We start from the raw sequence: 20,929 nt of genomic DNA, 5'->3' as shown, positions 1-20,929 counted from the left end.
GCACCAATTTTTTTCAAAGCTTTATTTATTTTTACTGGAAAGGCAGATATATATAGAGGAGGAGAGACAGAAAGAAAGATCTTCTGTCCACTGATTCACTCCCCTAATGGCCACAATGGCCAGAGCTGAGCTGATCTGAAGCCAGGAACCAGGAGTCTCCTCTGGGTCTCCCACACAGGTGCAGGGTCTCAAGGCTTTCGGCCATTCTTGATTGCTTTCCCAGGTGACAAGCAGGGAGCTGGGTGGGAAGCAGGATGTCTGGGACACAAAGTAGTGCCCATACGGGATCCTGGCATATGCAAGGCGAGGACCTTAGCTGCTAGGCTACCATGCCGGGACCCTCACCCATTTTTTTTTAAACATCTGTTTATTTGAAAGGCCTGGAAAGAGGAGAGAGATGGAGAGGGGAAAGAGGGGAGAGTGCTCTTCCATCTGCTGGTTCAATCCAGGTCTCCCATGTGGAAAAGCCCATACACTTAGGCTGTCTTCTGCTGCCTTCTCAGGCACATTAGCAGGGAGCTGGATTAGAAGTCAAACAGCTGGGACTTGCACTGGCACCCATATGGGATGCCTGTGTGGCATAACTAACTATGCCATAATTCCACTACCCCTCTCCCCATAATTTTCTATGAGAAATAATAAGTTTTACTCAATTATTATTCAGGAAAAAGGAATAGAACTTCTGATATTTTATTTTGGTTCCAAAAAATTGAAATTCATGCTTAGTGGATTTAAGTGAAGCTGAGAGCCCAGTTTTTGCATAAAATTTTCTTTTAAGAAATATGTTGTGTGGGCCCAGCACGATGGCTTAATGGCTAAAGCCTCATCTTGTATATGCTGGGATCCCATGTCAAAGCCAGTTCAGGTCCCAGTTGTTCTATTTCCAGTCCACTTATCTGCTACTATGCTTGGAAAAGGAACAGAAGATAGCCCAAGGCCTTGGAACCTGTACCCGCACGGGAGAACAAGAAGGAGTTTCTGGTTCCTGGCTTTGGATTAGCTCAGTTCCAGCCATTGTGGCCAATTGGAGATTGGGGAGTGAACCAGTGGATAGAGGATCTTTCCCTCTGTCTCTCTTTCTTTCCACAAATCTGATCTGTCTTTCCAAGAGGAAAAAGTGAGAAAAAAAATATATATATATAATGTATATACATTATATATATATATATATATACACACTATATACATATATAGTGTGTGTGTGCATGGCAGATATTTGGCACAGTAATTAATATTACTGCTTAGGATGCCAGTGTTGCAAATTAAAGTGACTTTTTAATTTAAAATTTTTTATTGGAAAGTCAGATACACAGAAGGAGATAGAGAAAGATGTTTCAACTCTTGGTTCACTCCCCAAGTGGCCACAACGACCGGTGCTAGCCGATCCAAATTCAGAAGACAGGTGCTTTCTCCTGGTCTCCCACGTGGGTGCAGGGTCCCAAGGCTTTGAGCCATCCTCTGCTGCTTTCTCAGGCCACAAGCAGGGAGCGGGATGGGAAGTGGCACATCTGGGACATGAACCGGTGCCCATATGGGATCCCGGCGAATGCAAGACAAGGATTTAGCCACTAGACTACTGTGCCAGGCCCTACTTAATTTGAATCTCAATTCTGCTCGTAATTCCAATTTTTTAGTAATGTACACACTGAGAGGCAGTAGTGACGGTTCAAGTATCTGTGGTCTGTGTGGGACTGTGTTCTGTGTCCTGGTTCCTATCTGGTCTAACCGCAGCTCTTTCTTTTTTCTTCATTGCTTCTCTCTAACTTTCATATAAATATAAACAAAAATTAGAAACAAATACATGAATCTGTTTTGTGAGCTAACTAAAATTGGTCTATAGACCAGTTTTTGCTGCAGTCAACATCTGTATATTAATAAATCTCAACTTCAGATAGAAATTAGTTACTTGTATCGGTTGCAGAGGATGTAATGCGATCCCCCTAATATCTCACTTTTGCTTGTTTCTATTTAATATGCTTTCTGGAGCTAAGAATTCTACCCATGTATTTTGAATGTGATTTAGAATGTAACTTAGAAAGTCATTTGTGATTTGTAAGTAACATGTAGTTTGAATGTGATTTAGAAAGTGGAGAGTTGTTTTTCTGAGGGGGAATGGCGTAGATGAGGATGCAGTGAGGCAGTGATAAGAAGCAGAACCCTTGGTCTAGACAACATGAAGTAGAATAGGCAGCATTCCTCATCTGAATGTAGATGACTGACATGAATAGGAATTACAAAAACAAAAGTGTGTTTTTACCATTTACCACTTTTAAAATTTTAATTATTTTTAGTACTGGCACAATAGCTGAATGGTTAAATCCTCACCTTGCAAGCACCGGGATCCCATATGGGTGCCGGTTCCTGTCCTGGCTGCTTTACTTCCCATGCAGCTCCCTGCTTGTGGCCCGGGAAAGGAGTAGAGAATAGTCCAGGTACTTTAGACCCCACATCCACATGGGAGACCAGGAGGAGACACCTGGTTCCTGGCTCCGGGCTTCAGATCAGCTCAGCTCCGGCCATTGTGGCCACTTGGGGAGTGAATCAGCAGACAGAAGATCTCTCTGTCTCCCTTCTCTCTGTTAATCTGATTTGCCTTTCCAATAAAAATAAATAGATCTTCACAAAATTATTTTAGGTAGACAGATGGATAGACAGACAGCCAAACAGACAAGAGGGTAAAGTCCTCTCCCATCTCCTGGTTCACTTTCAAAGTGCCCGTAGCAGCTGGGACTGGGTCGGGTTGAATCCGGGAGTCTGAAACTCAGTGGAGGTCTCCTAAGTGAATATTAGACACCCAAGGACTGGAGCCATCAGCTGCCGGATGCAGGAAGCCGGCTCCTAAGAGAAGCTGAGGCACGGATGTGAGCATGGAGTGTCGTCTTTCTTGCTGCACCAAATGTCTGCCCCTGCTTTACCCTTTAACAGTTTACATTTATGTGAGTCTCCCTCCTCCCTTGTTTATGATTTCATTTTCTCACATTAAGACAAGGGCTGCTGATTTCTGGTTCCCAAGTTGTAGAAATGTTTACCTTAATGTCAAAAAGATTTCTTAAAAAGATCAGTAAAAGCCTCCAAAAATAGTTTTAAGTTCCTTTATATACACCTTTAGTAGCATATAAAATTTTCTTTTTATTGCAATTCAAATTTTGGAAAACCAGAAAACCTGATTATCTTACCAAATTAGTCTACAGGGAAAATATTCTATTTTCTTTACATTCCTTCCCCACAAGTTACTTTGCTTCAATTTATGGTGCTGTGTTCCACCGTTTTGATTCCGGCCTTCTGAATTACATTGCAACACATGAAACTTCCTGGTACTTCTTCTTTGGATCAAGACAAAAATAACTGAAGAATACTGAGGTCATTAAAATACATTTAAAGTACAGATGTGTTGTTATAATTACAGGTACCAGGTAGTACAAGCAAGACATCACAGAAGTGTTACCATTGGTCATCAAAACTATTGTTATAAAAATTATTGTTATATAACGCTGTCTTGGCAGAGAATAGCTTTCTCTATTTGCTACATAAATGAATAGCAAGAATAACTTAAGAATAAATTATTTTAATTAAATCATTTAATTTATTTTTGAAGGAGTATATTAGTGTAATAATATAGGGGAAGTTAGTGCAGGGAGGGGACTTGGGAAGGGAGAGGGGACACCCCAGAGCCTATACAACTGCATCATCTAAAAATTTTAAGAATATAGTTAATAATTTAATAATAAATATTAAATACCATACACACTAATATAAACTATATAAATACAATAATATATAGTGTAGTATATAATAAAATAATAGACTTATTAAATAATTTTAAAATGCAAGTATTTAGAATTTAAACTAAATTAAATGTATTTCAGCTAAATAAATTTAATACATTGTTTCACAGTTTATGTGTAAACCGATTTTGTGTCAAAATCAATTCCTAGAAAAAGCAACAACAACAAAAAGATAAAAGAAAAGAAAAAATGTAAAATTAAAATAAACAATTCGATTCCTATCCTAGCATTTTCAGAAGGATCCCACTCATGACATAAGTGGTAGTTATGGCTGTCTTTGAATGGTTCATTCCGGATTTCCTGATGAGAGAGAGATTCTTTTGTTTTGCTCTCTTTTAAACTGATAGTATCTGTTGATTAAGAGTCTGTTTTATGGGACTTTCTTTCCATGGAAAGAACAGTATCTTTACCCCCCTCTTCTCTTGTTTGGCAAACTACCTCGGTTTCTTAGAAATTCTCACTTTGTCAGGCTGTTGAGATGGATCTGCTGGTGCAGGGGAATAGAATTTGGTAGCAGGATTGAGAAGCAAATTTCTAAGGTCCTTTGTTAGCATTTTTAACACAGGAAGAATGAGAGGCTCCTGGATTTCTAGTGGACATCCAAAAAGACTCTGTGTTGAGATTGAGTTAGGCTGCTCTGATGAGCTCCGTGGCAACCTGCAGTTCTCGGAAGCTTGGATTCCAGGGAGATCCATGCTACTTTCTCTGGTTGCTCCAAGGTAGCCTGAAAAGAACCAGATAGCCCCAAAAGACACTGAAAATCCAATCACCAACACAGAGGGTGAAGGAAACCAGCCTCCTTCAAAAGATACTGAGGAACACACCCAATGAATGCCAAGTATTTGTTTGCAGTATACGTGGCGGTTTGCAGATGTCATGAGCTCAGTTGCCAGGTTCTTACTATATCATTTTCCTGTTTGTTTTAAAGAATAATTTCTTGGATTATTATGTCGCCTACCTGAGGGATTTGCCTGAATGCATCTCCTTGGTTCATGTTGTGGTTCTGAAGGAGGTAAGTTAGGTCCATGTGAGTTGCTGTCTTGTTCACAAACGTGACCTGTGTGAAGGTGCCCTTACTCCCAGTCTGCAGGGCCTTTCCACTGGGGAACGGCCTGAGGCAGACTTGCCCGCCTCTGGTGCAGGGGCCACGCAGGGATCAGTGCCATGGCTTGGGGCACTGCCCTCTCTCCCGTGGATTTTTGCCCGTGTATTGACTATAGGCAAATGCATACACATTCTAAGCAGAGGTGGAGTTTTGTGTTGTAGGTGATGATGTTTTTAAATTTCAGAAAATATGAATCCAAATATTAAACTCAAAGTTTTGCAAGATCATAAAGTAGCTCTCATCTATCAATATGTAAGAATACTTCAAAAGTTGGTGGAAAAATTGAATGAGAACATAATGTTTTTGGTGTGTAAGTTTATTTTTCATAATATGCATTTCCTTAAAGTTGCTGAAGACTCCTCATACATGTAGACTTTAAATTTTTTTATAAAAGAAATTTTAAATTCTATTTTCCATGAACTTTTAAAAACTCTGTTAGGTGCTTAATGAGGGCATATGCATATGTAACAATTCCACTTAGTTCAAGTAAAAAAAATATATATATATGTATATATATATATCAGAAGTCCCCAAATTGGGAGTTAATTCTCAATAAGGCATGAGGGGCTTTGTGTTATTAACATGCTACTTCAATGCCTGCCACATTGAGAGAGGGAGATGAAGAGAAGGCAAGGGAAAGGACATGGAGAAGGTAGTGTATTTCCTGTTTTCAGAATCCCAGCTAGCTCTAATCACATTCTATTTCTCACAGCCCAGAGGTCCTAACCCACCTCACAGCCTATTAGTAAACCATTGTAATGATTACTTACTGGAGCACCTTAACGAGTTTACTCAATTCAAATACAATGTATGTCTGGCTTAGATAGGGTGGGGAAAGTGTGGTTTGGAAATCTGGATGGGTTTAAAAGAAATGCACGCCACACTTCCAGCTGGAGAAAACTTGGCTCCCTGGTCATGCAGCTGCCCTAAGGAGAAGCCATGCTTCATGACAGACTAGGAAGGAATGACTCCGAGAGTAAACTCTTGCTGCGCTGAAGGGACTGGTGCGGGGGTCCTGCTGCCAGAGCAGGAGGGACAGTGATGGATGACTCCACCTTTCTTCCCTTAGGGTGATGAAGAGATTAAATCTGACATCTACACACTGTTTTTTCACATAGTCCAGCGCATTCCTGAATATCTGATACATCTGCAGGTAGGCATAACTACCACAATCATTTTTCATGTTCAAATATTATTGTTGGCTTTCATCTGAGAAATGCTGTAAGTTGATCAAAGACCCGGATGAAGCCCCTAGCTTTGACCTGGCCCAATGCTGGCTGTTGGAGCCATCTGGGGAATGACCCAGAGGATAGGAGGAAGATGTGTGTGTGTGTGTGTCCCTCTCTGAAATGCTAAATAAATATATAAAATTTTAAGAAGGAAAAATAAATGTGTGGGGTTAATACTAGACAGAAGTGGCCCAGTATCAATATTTAAAAGACTTTTAATTACATATGGTTGTATATCCAAAAGCATTTATAATTGTTTAACGCTTTCAACAATTTCCAGATGTCATTGTTACCATGTCTGAGACGCAGAGCCAAAAAAATGAAGTAGCACCTTACAAATAACGGAATATGATACATAGACCGAGTTCAAATCCTGCCTGCATTATTGCACCAATTGTGCGCATAATGAAGATCACTTCTCTTTGTCTAAATTCTCTTTTTTGTAAAAAAAAAAAAAAAAAATTGGAGGTAACAACTGCACCTAATTGAGTTGTAGTAAAAATTAAATAATATTGCAAAGAGCCGGCAGTGAAAAGTATTCAATATATGCTAGTTCTCTCAAACCCAAGTCATTTGCATATACCCCACTACAGCACATTAGGCAATACACGAGGATGGACCACCAGGCCAGGCTTAATCATAAATACCAGCCTTTCCCTGTGGCTTGCCTTGATGCCTGACATTATCTGACTCGTTTAAGGTGAAGCATTTATTTATAGACGTTGTTAGAATACTCCCATTACTCCAGCGATTTAATGAGTAAAGCCATGTAACTTTCCAGGTGGCATTAGTTTACGTTCGTATCCAATGCCAACAGGAACAACAAGGCTTTCTTTTCCTCCGGCGTGATAAGTTTGAGCTCTCAGTTTACGGCAGATGAGTCATAGCTGTTGTTGTTAGTTGCCTTGATTAAATGGCTACCAAGCCCTCAGTACAGGTCACCAGAATGTACAGCGGAGACAAAGAATTCCTCATTCTAATCATGCAGTGCTGCTTCCTGTTTCCCCTGTCCAGAATGTGCTAAAGTTCACCGAGCAGGAACACCCCGACTATTACCTCCTACTGGTGTGCGTGCAGCGCCTCCGAGTGTTCATCTCCCACTACACCCTGTTGTTTCAGTGCAATGAGGATTTGCTTATTCAGAAACGGAAAAAGCTCAAGAAGTAAGACTACTGGGAAATGAGCCGGTCATTGTGTGTGTGTGTGTGTCATGAGCAACCATGTTGTGTGTTAAGGGACTGAAATGCAGTAATGGGAGGTAGAAGGGAAGAGATAAAGGATGGGAGGGGAGGAGGTCAGACTGGCTTCAGGGTGAAGATATCTATCTGCTATACACTGCAGTTACTTTAAGAACAAAACAACAAAAACCACCAGAACTTCTAATACTTGTGTAGACCCCCTTTTATCTCATGTTGTTCATTACCCAAAATATTTGTTTCCCTAAACTTTCCACATTCGAATTTCAGTATAAAGACCAGGATATAATTTCCCCTATTAATTCAACAAAGACTGAGCAGCTGTTATGTATCAAAAACTCTTTTATGCACCAAATACACTGCAATGAACAAAACAGTCCTAAATCTCTGCTACTTGGACCTGGCTTCTTAGCCAATGGACAAAGAAGTCATTTTGGTTGTCAAGAGTTCTGTGGATACAAAGTAAGCAGTTGACGTGTGTGTGTGTGTGTGTGTGTGTGTGTGTGTGTGAGAGAGAGAGAGAGAGAGAGAGAGAAATTTCATGCCAGGAGAAGCAAGAAGGGTTCACAAGGGAGAATCAGCTTGAGGGGGGATGTTAGTAACCTACAGCAGAACTTGCCATGTGGAGGACATCAACTCTATGGGTGCCTCAGACCGGAAGAAGATGATGTCTCCCAAGCTAGTTTTTCTAATGGAACAGTTTCAGTGAAGTTCTTCGCAGCCAGTTTTTCAGCATCCCTGCTCCTTGCCCAGCAGACAGCTTAAACCCTATCATGCAAGAAACCCAGTTTGTATACCTTGGAGGGAGAGAGATGTTCATAGCAAATGCCAACTGGGATATATGTCTTCATGTACCTTGGTATAAACTGCGTGTTGTTCAGAGAGTCCATTTGCTGTTGTACAATCTGAAAAATCACTGCTTCCATCGTTAGGTCATCCATGGCGAAGCTGTACAAAGGGCTGGCTTCCCAGTGTGCAAACGCTGGCCAAGATGCGTCCCCCACTGCAGGTGCAGAGGCTGTCCGCGACAGTGGAATCCACTCTGAAGAGATACTGCAGCCCTACCCTTCGGCTCCCACTTCGGGCCCTGCTGTCACGTAAGCACCTCTTGCTGTGTTAAAGGCCAAGGAAGCTCCCATCCCACAGTGTCTGGGGAGGAACAGGCAGGCTGGGTGGGGGGTATGAGCTGCAGGACTCCCTCCCTGCAGCCCATCAGGCCGGCACTGCCAGCCAGGCAGCTGAGCAAATGCCCGAATTGGAAAAAGGGCATGAATGTGACAGGGCAGGCCTCAAGAGCAAGAGGAGTGGCACGGGGTATTTTAGGGATTAGTTCTACTTTGTTTTTTTTACAGATTTATTTTTATTGGAAAGGCAGATATATATAGAGGAGGAGAGACAGAGAGGAAGATCTCCCATCCGATGATTCACTCCCCAAGTGAGCGCAATGGCCGGTGCTGCGCCGATCCGAAGCCAGGAACCTGGAACCTCCTCCAGGTCTCCCACAAGGGTGCAGGAACCTAAGGCTTTGGGCCGTCCTCAACTGCTTTCCCAGGCCACAAGCAGGGAGCTGGATGGGAAGTGGAGCTGCCGGGATTAGAACCAGTGCCCATATGGGATCCCGGCGTGTTCAGGGCGAGGACTTTAGCTGCTAGGCCATGCCGCCAGGCCCGATTAGTTCCACTTTTAAGACAGGGATGAACTTTATCTTCCTTGAAGCACAATACTAAAAAATGAAATCTCTAGAAATTATACCCAGACTAAACAATATGATTGTCATTGTATTCCAGGTAGGGGCAATAAAAACTATCAGGCCAATATTTCATTTCACTCTTTTCATACCTGTTAGTCTAAGTTTTCATCTTGAGATCACCAGTTATACACAGTGTTCACATTTACATTTCTTAGAAAAGTTTTTATTGGAAACGGAACAAAAATCTACAGAGAGAAAGAGACAGAGAAAAAGATCTTCCAGCAGCTGGCTCATTCCCCAAATGGCTGCAACGGCCAGAGCTGAGCCCAACCAAAGCTGGGAGCCTGGAGCTTCTTCTGGGTCTTCCATGTGGTGTAGGGTCCTAAGGCAATGGGCCATCTTCCATTGCTTTCCCAGGTCATAAGCAGGGAGCTGGATGGGAAGTGGAGCAGCCGGGATACATGCCAGCTCTTGGATGTGGAGGATTAACCAGTTGAGCCAAAGCACCGGCCCCACATTTACCTGTCTTCGTGTGACAGAATATTCTGATACTAGCAGAACAGCCATTTCGAGTGAGTGTGAAGCAGTCTGTTTGCTAGAAGTTAAAGCTCACCCGATCCAATGACCATGCCAGGCTAACTCGGTTTGCTACATTCTTCAATAGCCACGAGAAAACTTTTTTGAAGTTTATTATGAACATTTCCTGTTTACCTGTCAGGGAGCACTGAATCCCAAAAGTCATCATCCAGCTTGAGCAGCCACCAGGAACATGCCACGTTGACTTCAACCAGAAATTTGTCTTTAAGCTCGAGGACTCCAATTCAAAGCTCATTATGCTGTATGCCTGTGCCAGAGCATTAAAGGGAGCGCACTGGAGTAGCGATGCACTGAGTAGCTGACAGAGGGTGAGAGGTCCTGGGTTTCCAAAAGGAATAAAAAGAGAGGCCCCAGGTCCAACAGCTGGGTTCCATGCAGGGCCACTTCGCCCGCTAGCAGGTGGGACCTTCAACGGATCGCTATTTCCACTCTCCCACTCGCAGATTCCCAGCAACTTAGCACAAGTGTGTGCAGCTTGGACAGCAAAGCACAGAAGCGACTGGCAATGGACAGAGGATGTTTTTTTTTTTTTTGCTCAAGCCTGGTGCCGCCCCACCATGAATCCTAAACCATCTCTTGTTTCTCCTTTAAAGGCATTTGATGGCCCCCGGGAAGAAAAGCCAGCAACAGCAGAGCCTGATGGAGAGCATGCAGCCGGGGAAGCCCAGTGACTGGGAGATGGAGGGCAGAAAGCACGAGAGGCCCGAGAGCCTCCTGGCGCCCACGCAGTTCTGTGCGGCCGAGCAGGACGTGAAGGCGCTCGCCGGGCCCCTGCAGGCCATCCCGGAGATGGACTTCGAGCCCTCTCCGGCCGAGCCGCTGAGTAACGTGGAGCGCTCCCTGCGCGCCCCGGCAGAGCTGCTGCCCGACGGCCGGGGCTACGTGCCCGCGGGCTACGAAGAGTTCGAGTACGGCGGCGAGATCTTCGCGCTGCCCGCGCCCTACGACGAGGAACCCTTCCAGGCCCCGGCCCTCTTCGAGAACTGCTCGCCCGCCTCTTCCGAGTCCAGCCTGGACATCTGCTTCCTGAGGCCCGTCAGCTTCGCCATGGAAGCCGAGAGGCCCGAGCACCCGCTGCAGCCTCTGCCCAAGAGCGCCACGTCGCCGGCGGGCAGCAGCGGCGCCTACAAGCTGGAGGCGGCGGCGCAGGCGCAGGCGCACGGCAAGGCCAAGCCGCTGAGCCGCTCGCTCAAGGAGTTCCCGCGCGCGCCGCCCGCCGAGGGCGTGGCCCCGCGCCTCTACAGCACGCGCAGCAGCAGCGGCGGCCGCGCGCCCCTCAAGGCCGAGCGCGCCGCGCCCCCGCACGGCCCGGCCGCCGCCGCCGCTGCCGCTCGCGGCGCGCCCCGCACCTTCTTCCCCCAACAGAGGTCCCAAAGCGAAAAGCAGACCTATTTGGAAGTAAGGAGGGTAAAGTAAAACCGAACCGAAAAGCCACAACGCCGGCGGCGGCTTTAGATCTGCGGGGGCGACCCGAGTTCACGCAGCGTGGAGGGGGGCGTGAGGAGGGGTGGCTGGTGTGTGTGTGTGTGGGGGGGGGGGGGGCAAGGCCGAGCTTGAACTCGGGAGCGCGCTCGGGGAGAGGCTGAGTCTCCCCAAGCGTCCGTCCAAGTTCAAGGTTCCCTGCGGCCAGTGGACGCAAAGGGCTTGTTTCTGCTGGTACGTCTGTGGTGGCAGAAAAGACCCTCCTGTTTTAAACGCGACACAAACACCTCCTCACCCCCGAGGCAGGGTTTAGAGTACCCCTGCCAGCTGCGGCATGTGGTAATCAGTTGCATTTTTTTTTTTCTCAAAAGCGCTTCATGCAACTTGCTGTGCCTGTCAGGTGCACCTGTTGGCTTACATGTTCACAAAGCCTGAGCGCTAGGGGCCGGCTTCTTCGACCCCCGATCACAGCGACCTTGTTTGTGGCTTGTGAAGAGCAGCTTGCCCAACCCCAGAGCAGGCTCTGGGAAGCTTGCTGCAAAGCTGGAGTTCGTTTCTGCTCGCTTTCCTTTAGACCGCAAAAGGAGGTCTCATTCCTTTGCGAACTCCATGCGGATGGTGACAATCCAGAATAGCCAAAAAACCGTTCACTCCAAAATACCGTCTTGGACTCCGTGAATCTTGCGGTGTTTTTGATGTCGAATTTTAGGCTTGATGGCAAGCCTTAGGGCGTTTTCAAAAGTACTGAAGTACTCGTGAATAGAGTTGATGTTTCAGGTGTGTGTGTGTATGTGTATATATATATCAATGTTTCAGAAGTGTGTGTGTGTATATGCATGGATGTGTGTAAATGTGCTTTGGTGTTAGATGTACAGGTGTGCACACTTGTGTGTCTGTGGAGTAGGGGAAGAGTAGCGGTCTTCGGTAGGAGCAATTAGCTGCATCCTCAGAGGTGTGGGCTGTTAGCTTTTGAGGTGTGCCGAGCTTCCGCTGCTCCGTCTCTTCACACGCTTGGCGTGTGGTGTCCCACCCAGCTGCCGGGCAGAGCTGGCTGCAGGGATCACGGAGGAAGATGGAGCTTGAGTGTAGAGAGCTCTGGCGAGGTACCGGGAAGTGCAGGTCCTCCAAGTCCTGGTTCTGCTGCCGGGCAAGCCTGGTCCCTCACACACAGAAAGCAGGACGGTAGTCACTTGACCTGCCTTACGGGGTCATTGTGAGGGTAACGGCCAAGTTCAGGAATAGACTTGGTAGCATATCAAATGCTATACAAATGCGAGATGCCATGAGGATCTCAGGCCATGAATTTTCCTTAAACAATTTATACGTTTAGTCCCCAGGCAGTCCCTAAAAACCCCACCTCTCAAAATGTAGCCCCTGAGCTGACAGTGACTGTAGAGGCTGGAGACTCGTTCTGCATGCCCGATCTGCACCCCAGACCTGCTGAGTTGCATCCACACTTAAATGGAAGATTCGTGAGTGTTTTTGCAAACATTCATTGCAGGTGGGGGAGAGCATGCCTTAACCCCCTGGCTTTCAGAGCACAGGAGCGGCTGTTTACCTGGGCCCGACTCCAGCGGTTCTGAATCGGGAAGTCTGCCCAGGGCTTCCAAGCTCACCATTTCAGAGGCCTCAACCGCCCCGAAGGTCCCACGATCTGAGAAGCCCTGCACTGAGGCGTCAGATGTTGATCTCCACTGTCTAGTAAACTAACGTTAGTAGAACTGCAGAGAATCTTAAGATCTGTTACTACAACTTCTAGGTCAGTTCTCAAAAGTCAGACTGAAGTGTTTCGGTTGCTTTTAGGTGATCGTCATCTCGAGCTAATATTCTGCTCAGGTGGAACATGTATGCATACCGACTTGTATCCATTCACTACGAGGGACACCTGTTAGCACACCTCCCATTTTCCAAGAACTAGAGAAGTTCACAAGAGAGGCAGTCTTCCTTTTAATGGAGCTTGCTTTATGCTCGAGATGCTGCGGGTTAGTAATTGTAAAAACTGTACCGAAGGCAGATTTGCAGATTAGAAATATCAGTTAACATGTACTTCTGAATAGGTCTGACCTCCCCCCAAATCATCTTTCCTCATTTCTATATAAAATGGCGAGTTAGGAACATGAGTTTAAAATTACAATTAAGCAGCTTTCTTATTTTGCAGCAAGAGAAACATATCCAGAGAGATGAAGAGACCACTCCTAATGTTAGGGCTAGAATGTAACTTCACACTTCATGCTGTTTTAACCTTAAACTCCTTGGTTTCCTTCTCTGTAATTACTGCTGCATCAGATCACATTCTAGACTGTTTGCCTTGATAGGCAGGAAATGTCCTCCTTTCTGTCTGTCGATTTCTTCCTTAGTCTCAGTTTGCATTCGTTGGGATTGGGCGCCCACCTGCAGACTTTTGGCATGGGGTAAAGGGAAAGTTAACAAGCTAAGCTAAAAAAAAAAATCGGCTTGTAGACGGGACAGGTCGTGGCTTTGGAGAAGAGTGAAAATAATCCCTCTTTTGTGTTTCTAGGACATGCATTTGGAAGACACTACCAGATTCTGTCCAAAGGAAGAAAGAGAAAGTGAACAAACATCTTTCAGCGATCAAAATCCCAGGCAAGACCAGAAAGGGGGCTTTCGAAGCTCCTTCCGCAAGCTCTTTAAAAAGAAGTGAGTAGCCATTAGACAAGACAGCATTGTCACACATTTCCCTTTGGGCTAAGTCTTGAGGTTTAACAGTCACAAGTATCTAAGCGGCCTGGCCTCACACAGCTGCTTCAAGTTCAGTGCCTGCACCCAGTAGCCACAATCCCTGAGGGCCAAGGTGTTTCTCATCCTCACCTCCCAGCACAGAAGCAAACTCAGCTCTCCCAGCTGTCTCTTCTTTTATCCCTCCTCCCTTGTTCCCCAAGTCCTGTGTCCTGACGGCAGTGAGCAGAGGAGGTCCACTGGGAAGATGAGCTGCTGAGACATCCCTTTTTGACTGGGACCACCCAGGTACACTCTTGGAGCTGGGCGGATGGTGTGCTCCCCACCGGGGGCAAGTTTTCTAAAGCTGTCTCAGAACTTGTGGCTTTCAGGGCCTGTAGCTATCCTGCCTTCTGGTCCCTGCTTCTTGGGATGTCTCCTGGTGTTTGCTCTGAGGTGTTTGCTGAGGATTCGGCTTAGGCCTTAGTTTTAGGTCCCTTTTTAATAGAGTTTCCATATTTCAGAGGCGCAAAGTCTTTCCCTGTGGTCTCTCTGAAATTCTGAGTTATTTGTGTATGAAATATCCAAACCCCCACCTCCGTAGTCCCCGTCCTGCCCAGGCAAATTGGCCATTGAGGCATTAACCAAACCCTATGATAAAAGGTCAGGAAGAGAAAGCTGAGTGTCACCAGCTAGCCGTAGAGGGGTTCGCCAGGTCAGCCGTGGCCTGCCTGAGAGATCACTCTTTTCTGTCTCCGCTGGTCCTCAGGCCTACCTCCCTCTCCCTTAGAGAGACTTTCCCTGCTCCTGGAGTTTCTCTTGGTAGAAGAAGTTCTTGCCGTGGGTTTTAGTGGATGGAAGTTCCACACTGGGATTAGTGCTGCCTTCGGAGAGCAGCTGCCGAGCCAGAGAGCGTGGGAGCGTCACTGTGTCTCCTGGAGGCTTCCGGCCGAATAGGTGACGGACTTGTGGGCAGAGCTGGGTCAGGCCTGACGCGAGGACCGTTCCTCTGTTCTGTTCCTTGTGGCTCGGGTTTGTCTAACGCTCCTCTCTCGGGCAGGGTGGTGATGAGATGAACTGGGTCTCTGGTGGTCTCTGCCTGTTGCTTCTGGAAGAAGAGGGGAGGGCAAAGGAAAGCCACAGCCCTGCAGCCCCCTTTTCATTTTGCTCACGCAACCCGGGGTGTGCTTAGCTTCTGTTAAGTCCTTCTGTTAAGTTTCGTTCAGGGGTCGAGGAGTCAACAACTGTGTGTTCCTCTTTCCCGGATGGAAGGCGTAGGCCTTTCTGGACTCACGGCCTGCCTCTGTCAAGTTGAATGGAAGCAGAAGCAGGTGGGGACAGAGAGCTCTGCAGCCTGAACTTGAGCTTTAGGCTCCTAACTCTGTCTACAGACTCGGGTACTGCTTGAGCCTGTCTTTTTATTTTATTTTTAAGCACAATATTGTCAAGTTTTCTGGCCTACTCTCCTTTATAATGAATGGGTACTACTATCCATGGAAAGGCAATGGCTTGATGGATCCACCACTAGTTCCTTTACAAATTCCCATTTCATCAGGGAGGTGAAAAAAAGAATGTTCTGCCAGTTGCATGAGGCAGAGGAAATAGAATTTTCCAGAGAACAGAACTAGGAGCAGTGGGTAAGAGAAAGATTTTCCTAGAAATGCTGCTGCCTGGAATTGGAGGTGCCTTGTGAGTGAGTGGGTGCTCGTGGGCAGGAAGTGGAGGGCTGCCAGAGATGCCCTGACCGGTCCCCACGTCGTGTGGGAGAGCGCGCAGGAAGTCTCCACTCCCTTTGGCGCGGACACCTGCTTTACCCCTTTGCTGTAGCTCTGTCTGAGTAATTGCATTTTTTTATGACCTGAAGGAAGAAATTTGTGTGGCCTTAGCAACTGTACTTTTTAAAGGGCTCCCATGGGGAAGATCAGGTTTTTATCTTTCAGGGGCCCCCACGTTCCAAGTTCCTACTGGTTATTTGTTTTCAGTCCTCCTGTGCATTTTGGGGATTCTCCTGGATGAAAAGGCCAAGGGATTGTCTTGGTTCTTCTAGACAAGTCTCCTGCATCACCAATGTGGCTGGCACCTCCTCTGGCACTGTCCTTTATATTTAAAGGTCTGTTATCTGAGCAGAGCTAGAGGCGGAGCCCACAGCCCTTCCCCATCTGGCATTCCTGGCATTGTAGATGTGGCCCCAGAGAGTCAGTGCCATCAAGTGACAGCTGCCTGTGACCTTGTGCTCTGGGTGCCGCAGCGGGCACTCCAGGGGCTGAGGAAGCTGCTGAAGTAACTTCTGAGGTTTGCAGCTGAGAGCCAGGCAAAGCCTGTTATGCAGCGTGCCTCCTTATGATGAAATGGAGAGGGAGGGCAGGCAGGCCCCAGGATAGTGCAGGAAGGCCAGGAGTTATCACTGTGGTAAGGACACACCATTCTCCTCCTTACACACATGTACCATGCAAGACACGTGTACAGACTGTGAATGACATGGGACCCAGCCATTCCGCAGGAGACTGCACTTGGAAGGCAGGGCTGTGGACATGTCGAGGAAGGACCTGGAAGAGTCATCCGGCCCTTCTTCCTCCTGTGTGTCAGGAGATCCTTGTGCCCTAAGACGTGGCTCCTCCTAGGTACTGGAGCCACGGCTGAGCGTGGCCTCCCGGGCCACAAGGCTGCCTGTGTCCTATCAGGAGCTCGCAGTCTTCCTCCCCCTGTGGCCCCCTGGTGGTTCAGTCCTGTCTACACTGACACACTTTTTGTTCCTTAGGGGCTTGTTTGGCTGGTGGCCCCACACACCCAGAATGCTGCTTCGGGATGAAGCTAGGCATGGAGCCAGATGCAGCAGAAAACCCGAGAAAGGGTTCTCTTCTCTCTGAGGCTGGGAGGGCCGAATGCTCATGCCCACATGGATTCCCAAGGGAGAGTCAAGTTGGCATCATTCAAACAATCCTGAGAAATGCCCACACTATCTGGGGACAAAGATGACCCTCTGATTGCTTCCACATTAGGCATATTTGTCCTGAGTAGATAGATCCAAGGTCCGGCACTGATCACAATCATGACTACCTATGTCACTACTTGAAAATGTAAATTGACTTTGAACATTTTAAAGGAGGATTCTTAGATTCCCGAAACAGACCTGATTTGATGGGCTGATGCTCAATTAAATACTTAACCCCCTGCCTTTGAGTAAGGTGGAAAGCAAACTGTCCCATTCCAGAAGGGTCTATATGAAGACTTACTGTAAAGACTGAAACCTAGATTAGTATGAAGTCTGAGGCAAGTGCTACTTCATATTTATAAACAATTCCATACTTGGATAAATAAGTTGTCTTGACTGGGGCTGTAGTGATGGGGAAAGCAGATGGTGTCCTCTCTGTGTCTGCTCAGATTGAGGGGACTGACTGGAAGATCAAGCAAATAGCTTCCAAATGGTTAGCTGTTTCCTCACCCTTCCTTTTCCTCCTTAGCACTTGTTAACTTACACGCCTCAGAGGGTCTCCATCCCTGGCATTACCCTCCCTCCACCAGTCACATCACATAGATTTTCTCAGTGACGTATGGAAAGAACAGAGAGAGAGAGAGAGCTTGTCCAGATTTCCACAGAATTGAGTGTCAGGAAGTCCTCTGCTTTTGGCGTCTTCTCAGACACCTGCCTTGCATATTCTCAGCCTTGGCCGTGGGACAGACCAGGAGCAGCAGGCAAGCCTGCTAAACAACCGATTGTCTACTTCCTTCCTCTAAGGTGTTCCCTCATCCTTACCTGCTTTGGCGTTCTCATTTCCCATTTCATTTCTTACATAAATTTTAAAATTGAATAGGGTGGTTGAAAGATAAACCTAGGTTCCTTAGGCTGACGGTAACGTTTTTCAGTAGGTCATTTGAAGTCTGTCTTTAGTACAAAAGAAATAACGAATAGTTGTTACCTGTTAGGGTCTTAGAGTTCAAAGAGAAAGCAACCTGGCCATGGGTATAAGACGTGGCACATAGCTCTCAACAGTGTTTCTTAAAGGAATTCAGATTTGTCATTGGCTGACAGGATGGGTGTTTTCCTGCACCCTTAATTTTCCTTCTGCCTGTCCCCCGGAACCTTCCTGTGAGAGAGCCAGGCCTTGTTAAGTCAGAGGCTCCTGCGGCACTAGTTTCCCCACTTCCACCGTTCAGCTCCAGATAAGCTTTCCAGGGTTGTCTTAGCAAATCCATTCTGCTGACCTTTCCATTTCTGCTGTTTCCTCGTCTGTGTCACTTGAGGGGGAGGAACAGTTCTAACAGGTTCTCTTCTTCCATCAGTTGTGTGGGGAGCTGTGTATCAGGGTGTGCTTGGCAGCCACTGGGCCCTTCCTGGGTGTGTGTTTGCCCAGATCGGCTCAGATCCACCCTGTAATCAGCCAGAACAGTTCCAGGGGCCCCGCAGCCACTTCTGTTTTATAGAGAAATGAGAGTCAAAGAAAAGGCACTAGCATTTTCTCTTAGGTCTAGATCCTTTTCTTTCCCAGTAGTTCAGAGCCGAAGAGCCAGACTCGGGGAGTAGTCTAGGTATCCGGTAAAAGGAAGATCATGAGCTTGTAGTCATGGCTACAGTAGAATGCCAGAGTTTGAAAAGGTTTAGCAAGTTGCCACTAGTTAATTGATAGTTAATGTTAAGCAACGCAGAGCAATTCAGATGGTGGAGACCCAGGGAAAGCACAATCTGTGAGGAGGGCAGTTAAAAAAAAACATTAAGCCGAGTGTGTGGACTCTGAAAACTAGACAGGGCGATTTTGGCATTTGTTTCAGAAATGGGAACGCAACTGGTGAAGATTTCTGTGGTCCTTGGGGCTGGTGGTGACATCAAAGCTTTCCCATTTCCAGGTAAACAAAAACGGTTGCATGTTGGAACCATCAAAGTGTGGCATATTGGGTTTGGAGAGATCAGATGTAGTAGCTAAGGGGAATTGAAAGGTTGAACTAATGACTGATTAGAAACTGTTACTGGGAAAATTGAGAGGAAACAGCTCAGTTCAAACCCTGCCCCCTAAACCACAGGCTAGTCTTCTGAATAGCAGAAGATGTGGAGAACAACATATGGTCAAAACTGCATCTTCCCAACCCTTGGGGCACGGCCGTACTAATCAGGGATGGGTGGAACTGGAACTGGAGGCAGGTGGGAGTCCTGAGAGGTGAGAGGCTCAGTGTGTTAGGGTGAGCCAGGTGGAGAGCTCGGGAAGGTTCCTGTAGAGGAGGAAAACGTCACCCCTGATACCATCTGATTTCCTGAACACCTAGGTGGACTGGAGTTGAGAGACGGAATAGTGTTTCCTCTCTCTACTGGGATCCAGCAGGAAAGTGCTCCTTACCAAACTGAAGTAGAAAGCATGGTGGGAGGCTATGGATTCATATCACATCCAAAGTTGAGAAGTGAAACTATGCAGTTAGTGGGTATTCAGACGGACTTGAGTCTTCATGTGGATCCAACTTCTTTCTTTGAATAATATAAAGGGAAGTTTGAATTGTGCCCTATTCATTTACTAACTGAGGGACTCACAATTAATTTGCCTAGTAAGATTGATGAGGATTTGGCTACAGCCTGCTGATAATATCATTAGTGAAAGAACTTGGAGGCCATTGATCCTTCTTGGTGGCTAGTAGAAGTGTGTGTCAGCCTTTGCTCAGCGGGGTAGGAGCTTTGGGTAAAGAGCTTCTTGTCTAACCTCACTTTTACCTCCTGCATGAGGTCTTTTGGAATGGGTTCTCAGTTACTGAGCTGGATTTACCCCTTCTAGCTCAGAGTTTAAGACAGCAAAAGGGTGCCAGTCTAGCCTATCAGAGGTTATTTCCAGAAAGCCTCCTCCCTCCAGGGACTCCTGACATGAACAAAATGGAAAAGGTACAGAGCTGGAATGGATTCCCCAACTGGCTTACCCAAGAATAAAGGAAGAATGCACCCTCGACTGGGGACGCACGTGGACTGATCTAAGTTGTTGACAATTGATTGGCTTTGGGGTCCTTTGTGGTGGTTGAGATGATAGTATTTCCTCAATTACTGTACTGATCTCTGCATTCTGCCAAATGTAGCCTGTGTGTGTGGTTGGCTTCAATAAACCTTTCATTTAAAATGAAAACAAGCAAAAGCAAGAGTTTGTAATGTAATGCCCAAATTCAGTAAAGGCCCTTGGTAACCTCTGATGATTGAAGGGTGTTGGTAATTTGAGGAGCAGCTTCTTCACTGAATCCAAAATAGCATTTCTTGCATTTTGAGCCTTTATTTCCCCCAATACAATGTTCTTACACAGTATGCTACACTGACATATATAGTAGTCACAAGTGCCCCCATAAAGCATTAGAAAGAGATTGTTTGTGTTCACTGCCAGATACACATGTCTCAGAATTCAAGGGAGTAAAAATTATCCCAGATCTAGGAGGCAAAACTGTTTTAAAAATGCGAAACAATTTGGATAGATAAAATATTTGAGAACAATTAAAACCAAATCAACCTGTACTTTATCTGTGTGCTGAGATTTTAGGTCCAGTGGATCAGAATACAGGGAAAAAACTAATGAGAATCCCTCAATGGATCCTTCACCCACCAAACAAGATTTCTTCAGAAACCGACTTGCTCTTGCAAATGACCTTGACCAAGGAACAGCTGTGTAAAACATACTTAAAGTTGTATTGTCAAGTGGTAAGATGAGGATACAAAGCTTGTATATATCTTTGTAGGAATATATATATATATTCATATATATATTGGTGTATGAATTCCTGAGGAAAACTAATATAAATACTTACATAGGAAACTAAATCAACATACAAGAGATTGAAGAGAAGAAGAATAGTCTATTGTTAAGACCTGACTTTTTGAACCTCAGTACTTTGGAAAAGGGAAATGAAGACTTTTCACATCAATACAGAAAAACGCCATAAATTTGGAGGAAAATAAATGTTTGTAAGAACAAAAATTTCCATCTTGAAGTCATTTCCCAAGTACAACCTTGAGCATGTTCCTAGTTCACATGGATGTTAGGGGCCAGCTCGGACTTGTCATTTATTTTTCAAAAACATTATCCCATAAAGCACAAGGTTAGTTCACCAAACTTTTTTTTTTTTTGTATGCTACAAATCTGAGTTATGGAGAATTTGTGCTTAAGTTATGCTGTAGAAGGTTTAAAGCTTAAGTATATGTTGAGTTGTTCTGGGGCCATGGAATGGCGAACAGCGGGAGGTAGAGGGTGAGGGCATGGAAACCCCTTCCCTCGTTG

At 46.0% G+C, this 20,929-nt stretch overlaps 1 protein-coding gene across 1 annotated transcript in view; it reads left to right on the top strand.

Annotated features, from left to right (window-relative positions):
• Positions 1-20,929, top strand: part of ARHGEF33 (Rho guanine nucleotide exchange factor 33) — a 64,282-nt gene extending 43,353 nt beyond the window's left edge. Inside the window, exons 11-17 of the mRNA XM_058668043.1 lie at positions 4,714-4,797; positions 5,960-6,043; positions 7,134-7,282; positions 8,248-8,412; positions 10,196-11,009; positions 13,543-13,682; positions 20,195-20,929. Coding sequence (XP_058524026.1) covers positions 4,714-4,797; positions 5,960-6,043; positions 7,134-7,282; positions 8,248-8,412; positions 10,196-11,009; positions 13,543-13,682; positions 20,195-20,324 — 1,566 coding nt within the window. The 3' untranslated portion in view covers positions 20,325-20,929. The remainder of the gene's footprint in view (positions 1-4,713; positions 4,798-5,959; positions 6,044-7,133; positions 7,283-8,247; positions 8,413-10,195; positions 11,010-13,542; positions 13,683-20,194) is intronic.

Source organism: Ochotona princeps, chromosome 8, assembly GCF_030435755.1.
Source record: "Ochotona princeps isolate mOchPri1 chromosome 8, mOchPri1.hap1, whole genome shotgun sequence".
NCBI classification, from domain to species: Eukaryota; Metazoa; Chordata; class Mammalia; order Lagomorpha; family Ochotonidae; genus Ochotona; species Ochotona princeps.
The sequence above is the reverse complement of the archived record's forward strand: the minus strand, read 5'-3'. Positions and strand labels throughout refer to the sequence as shown.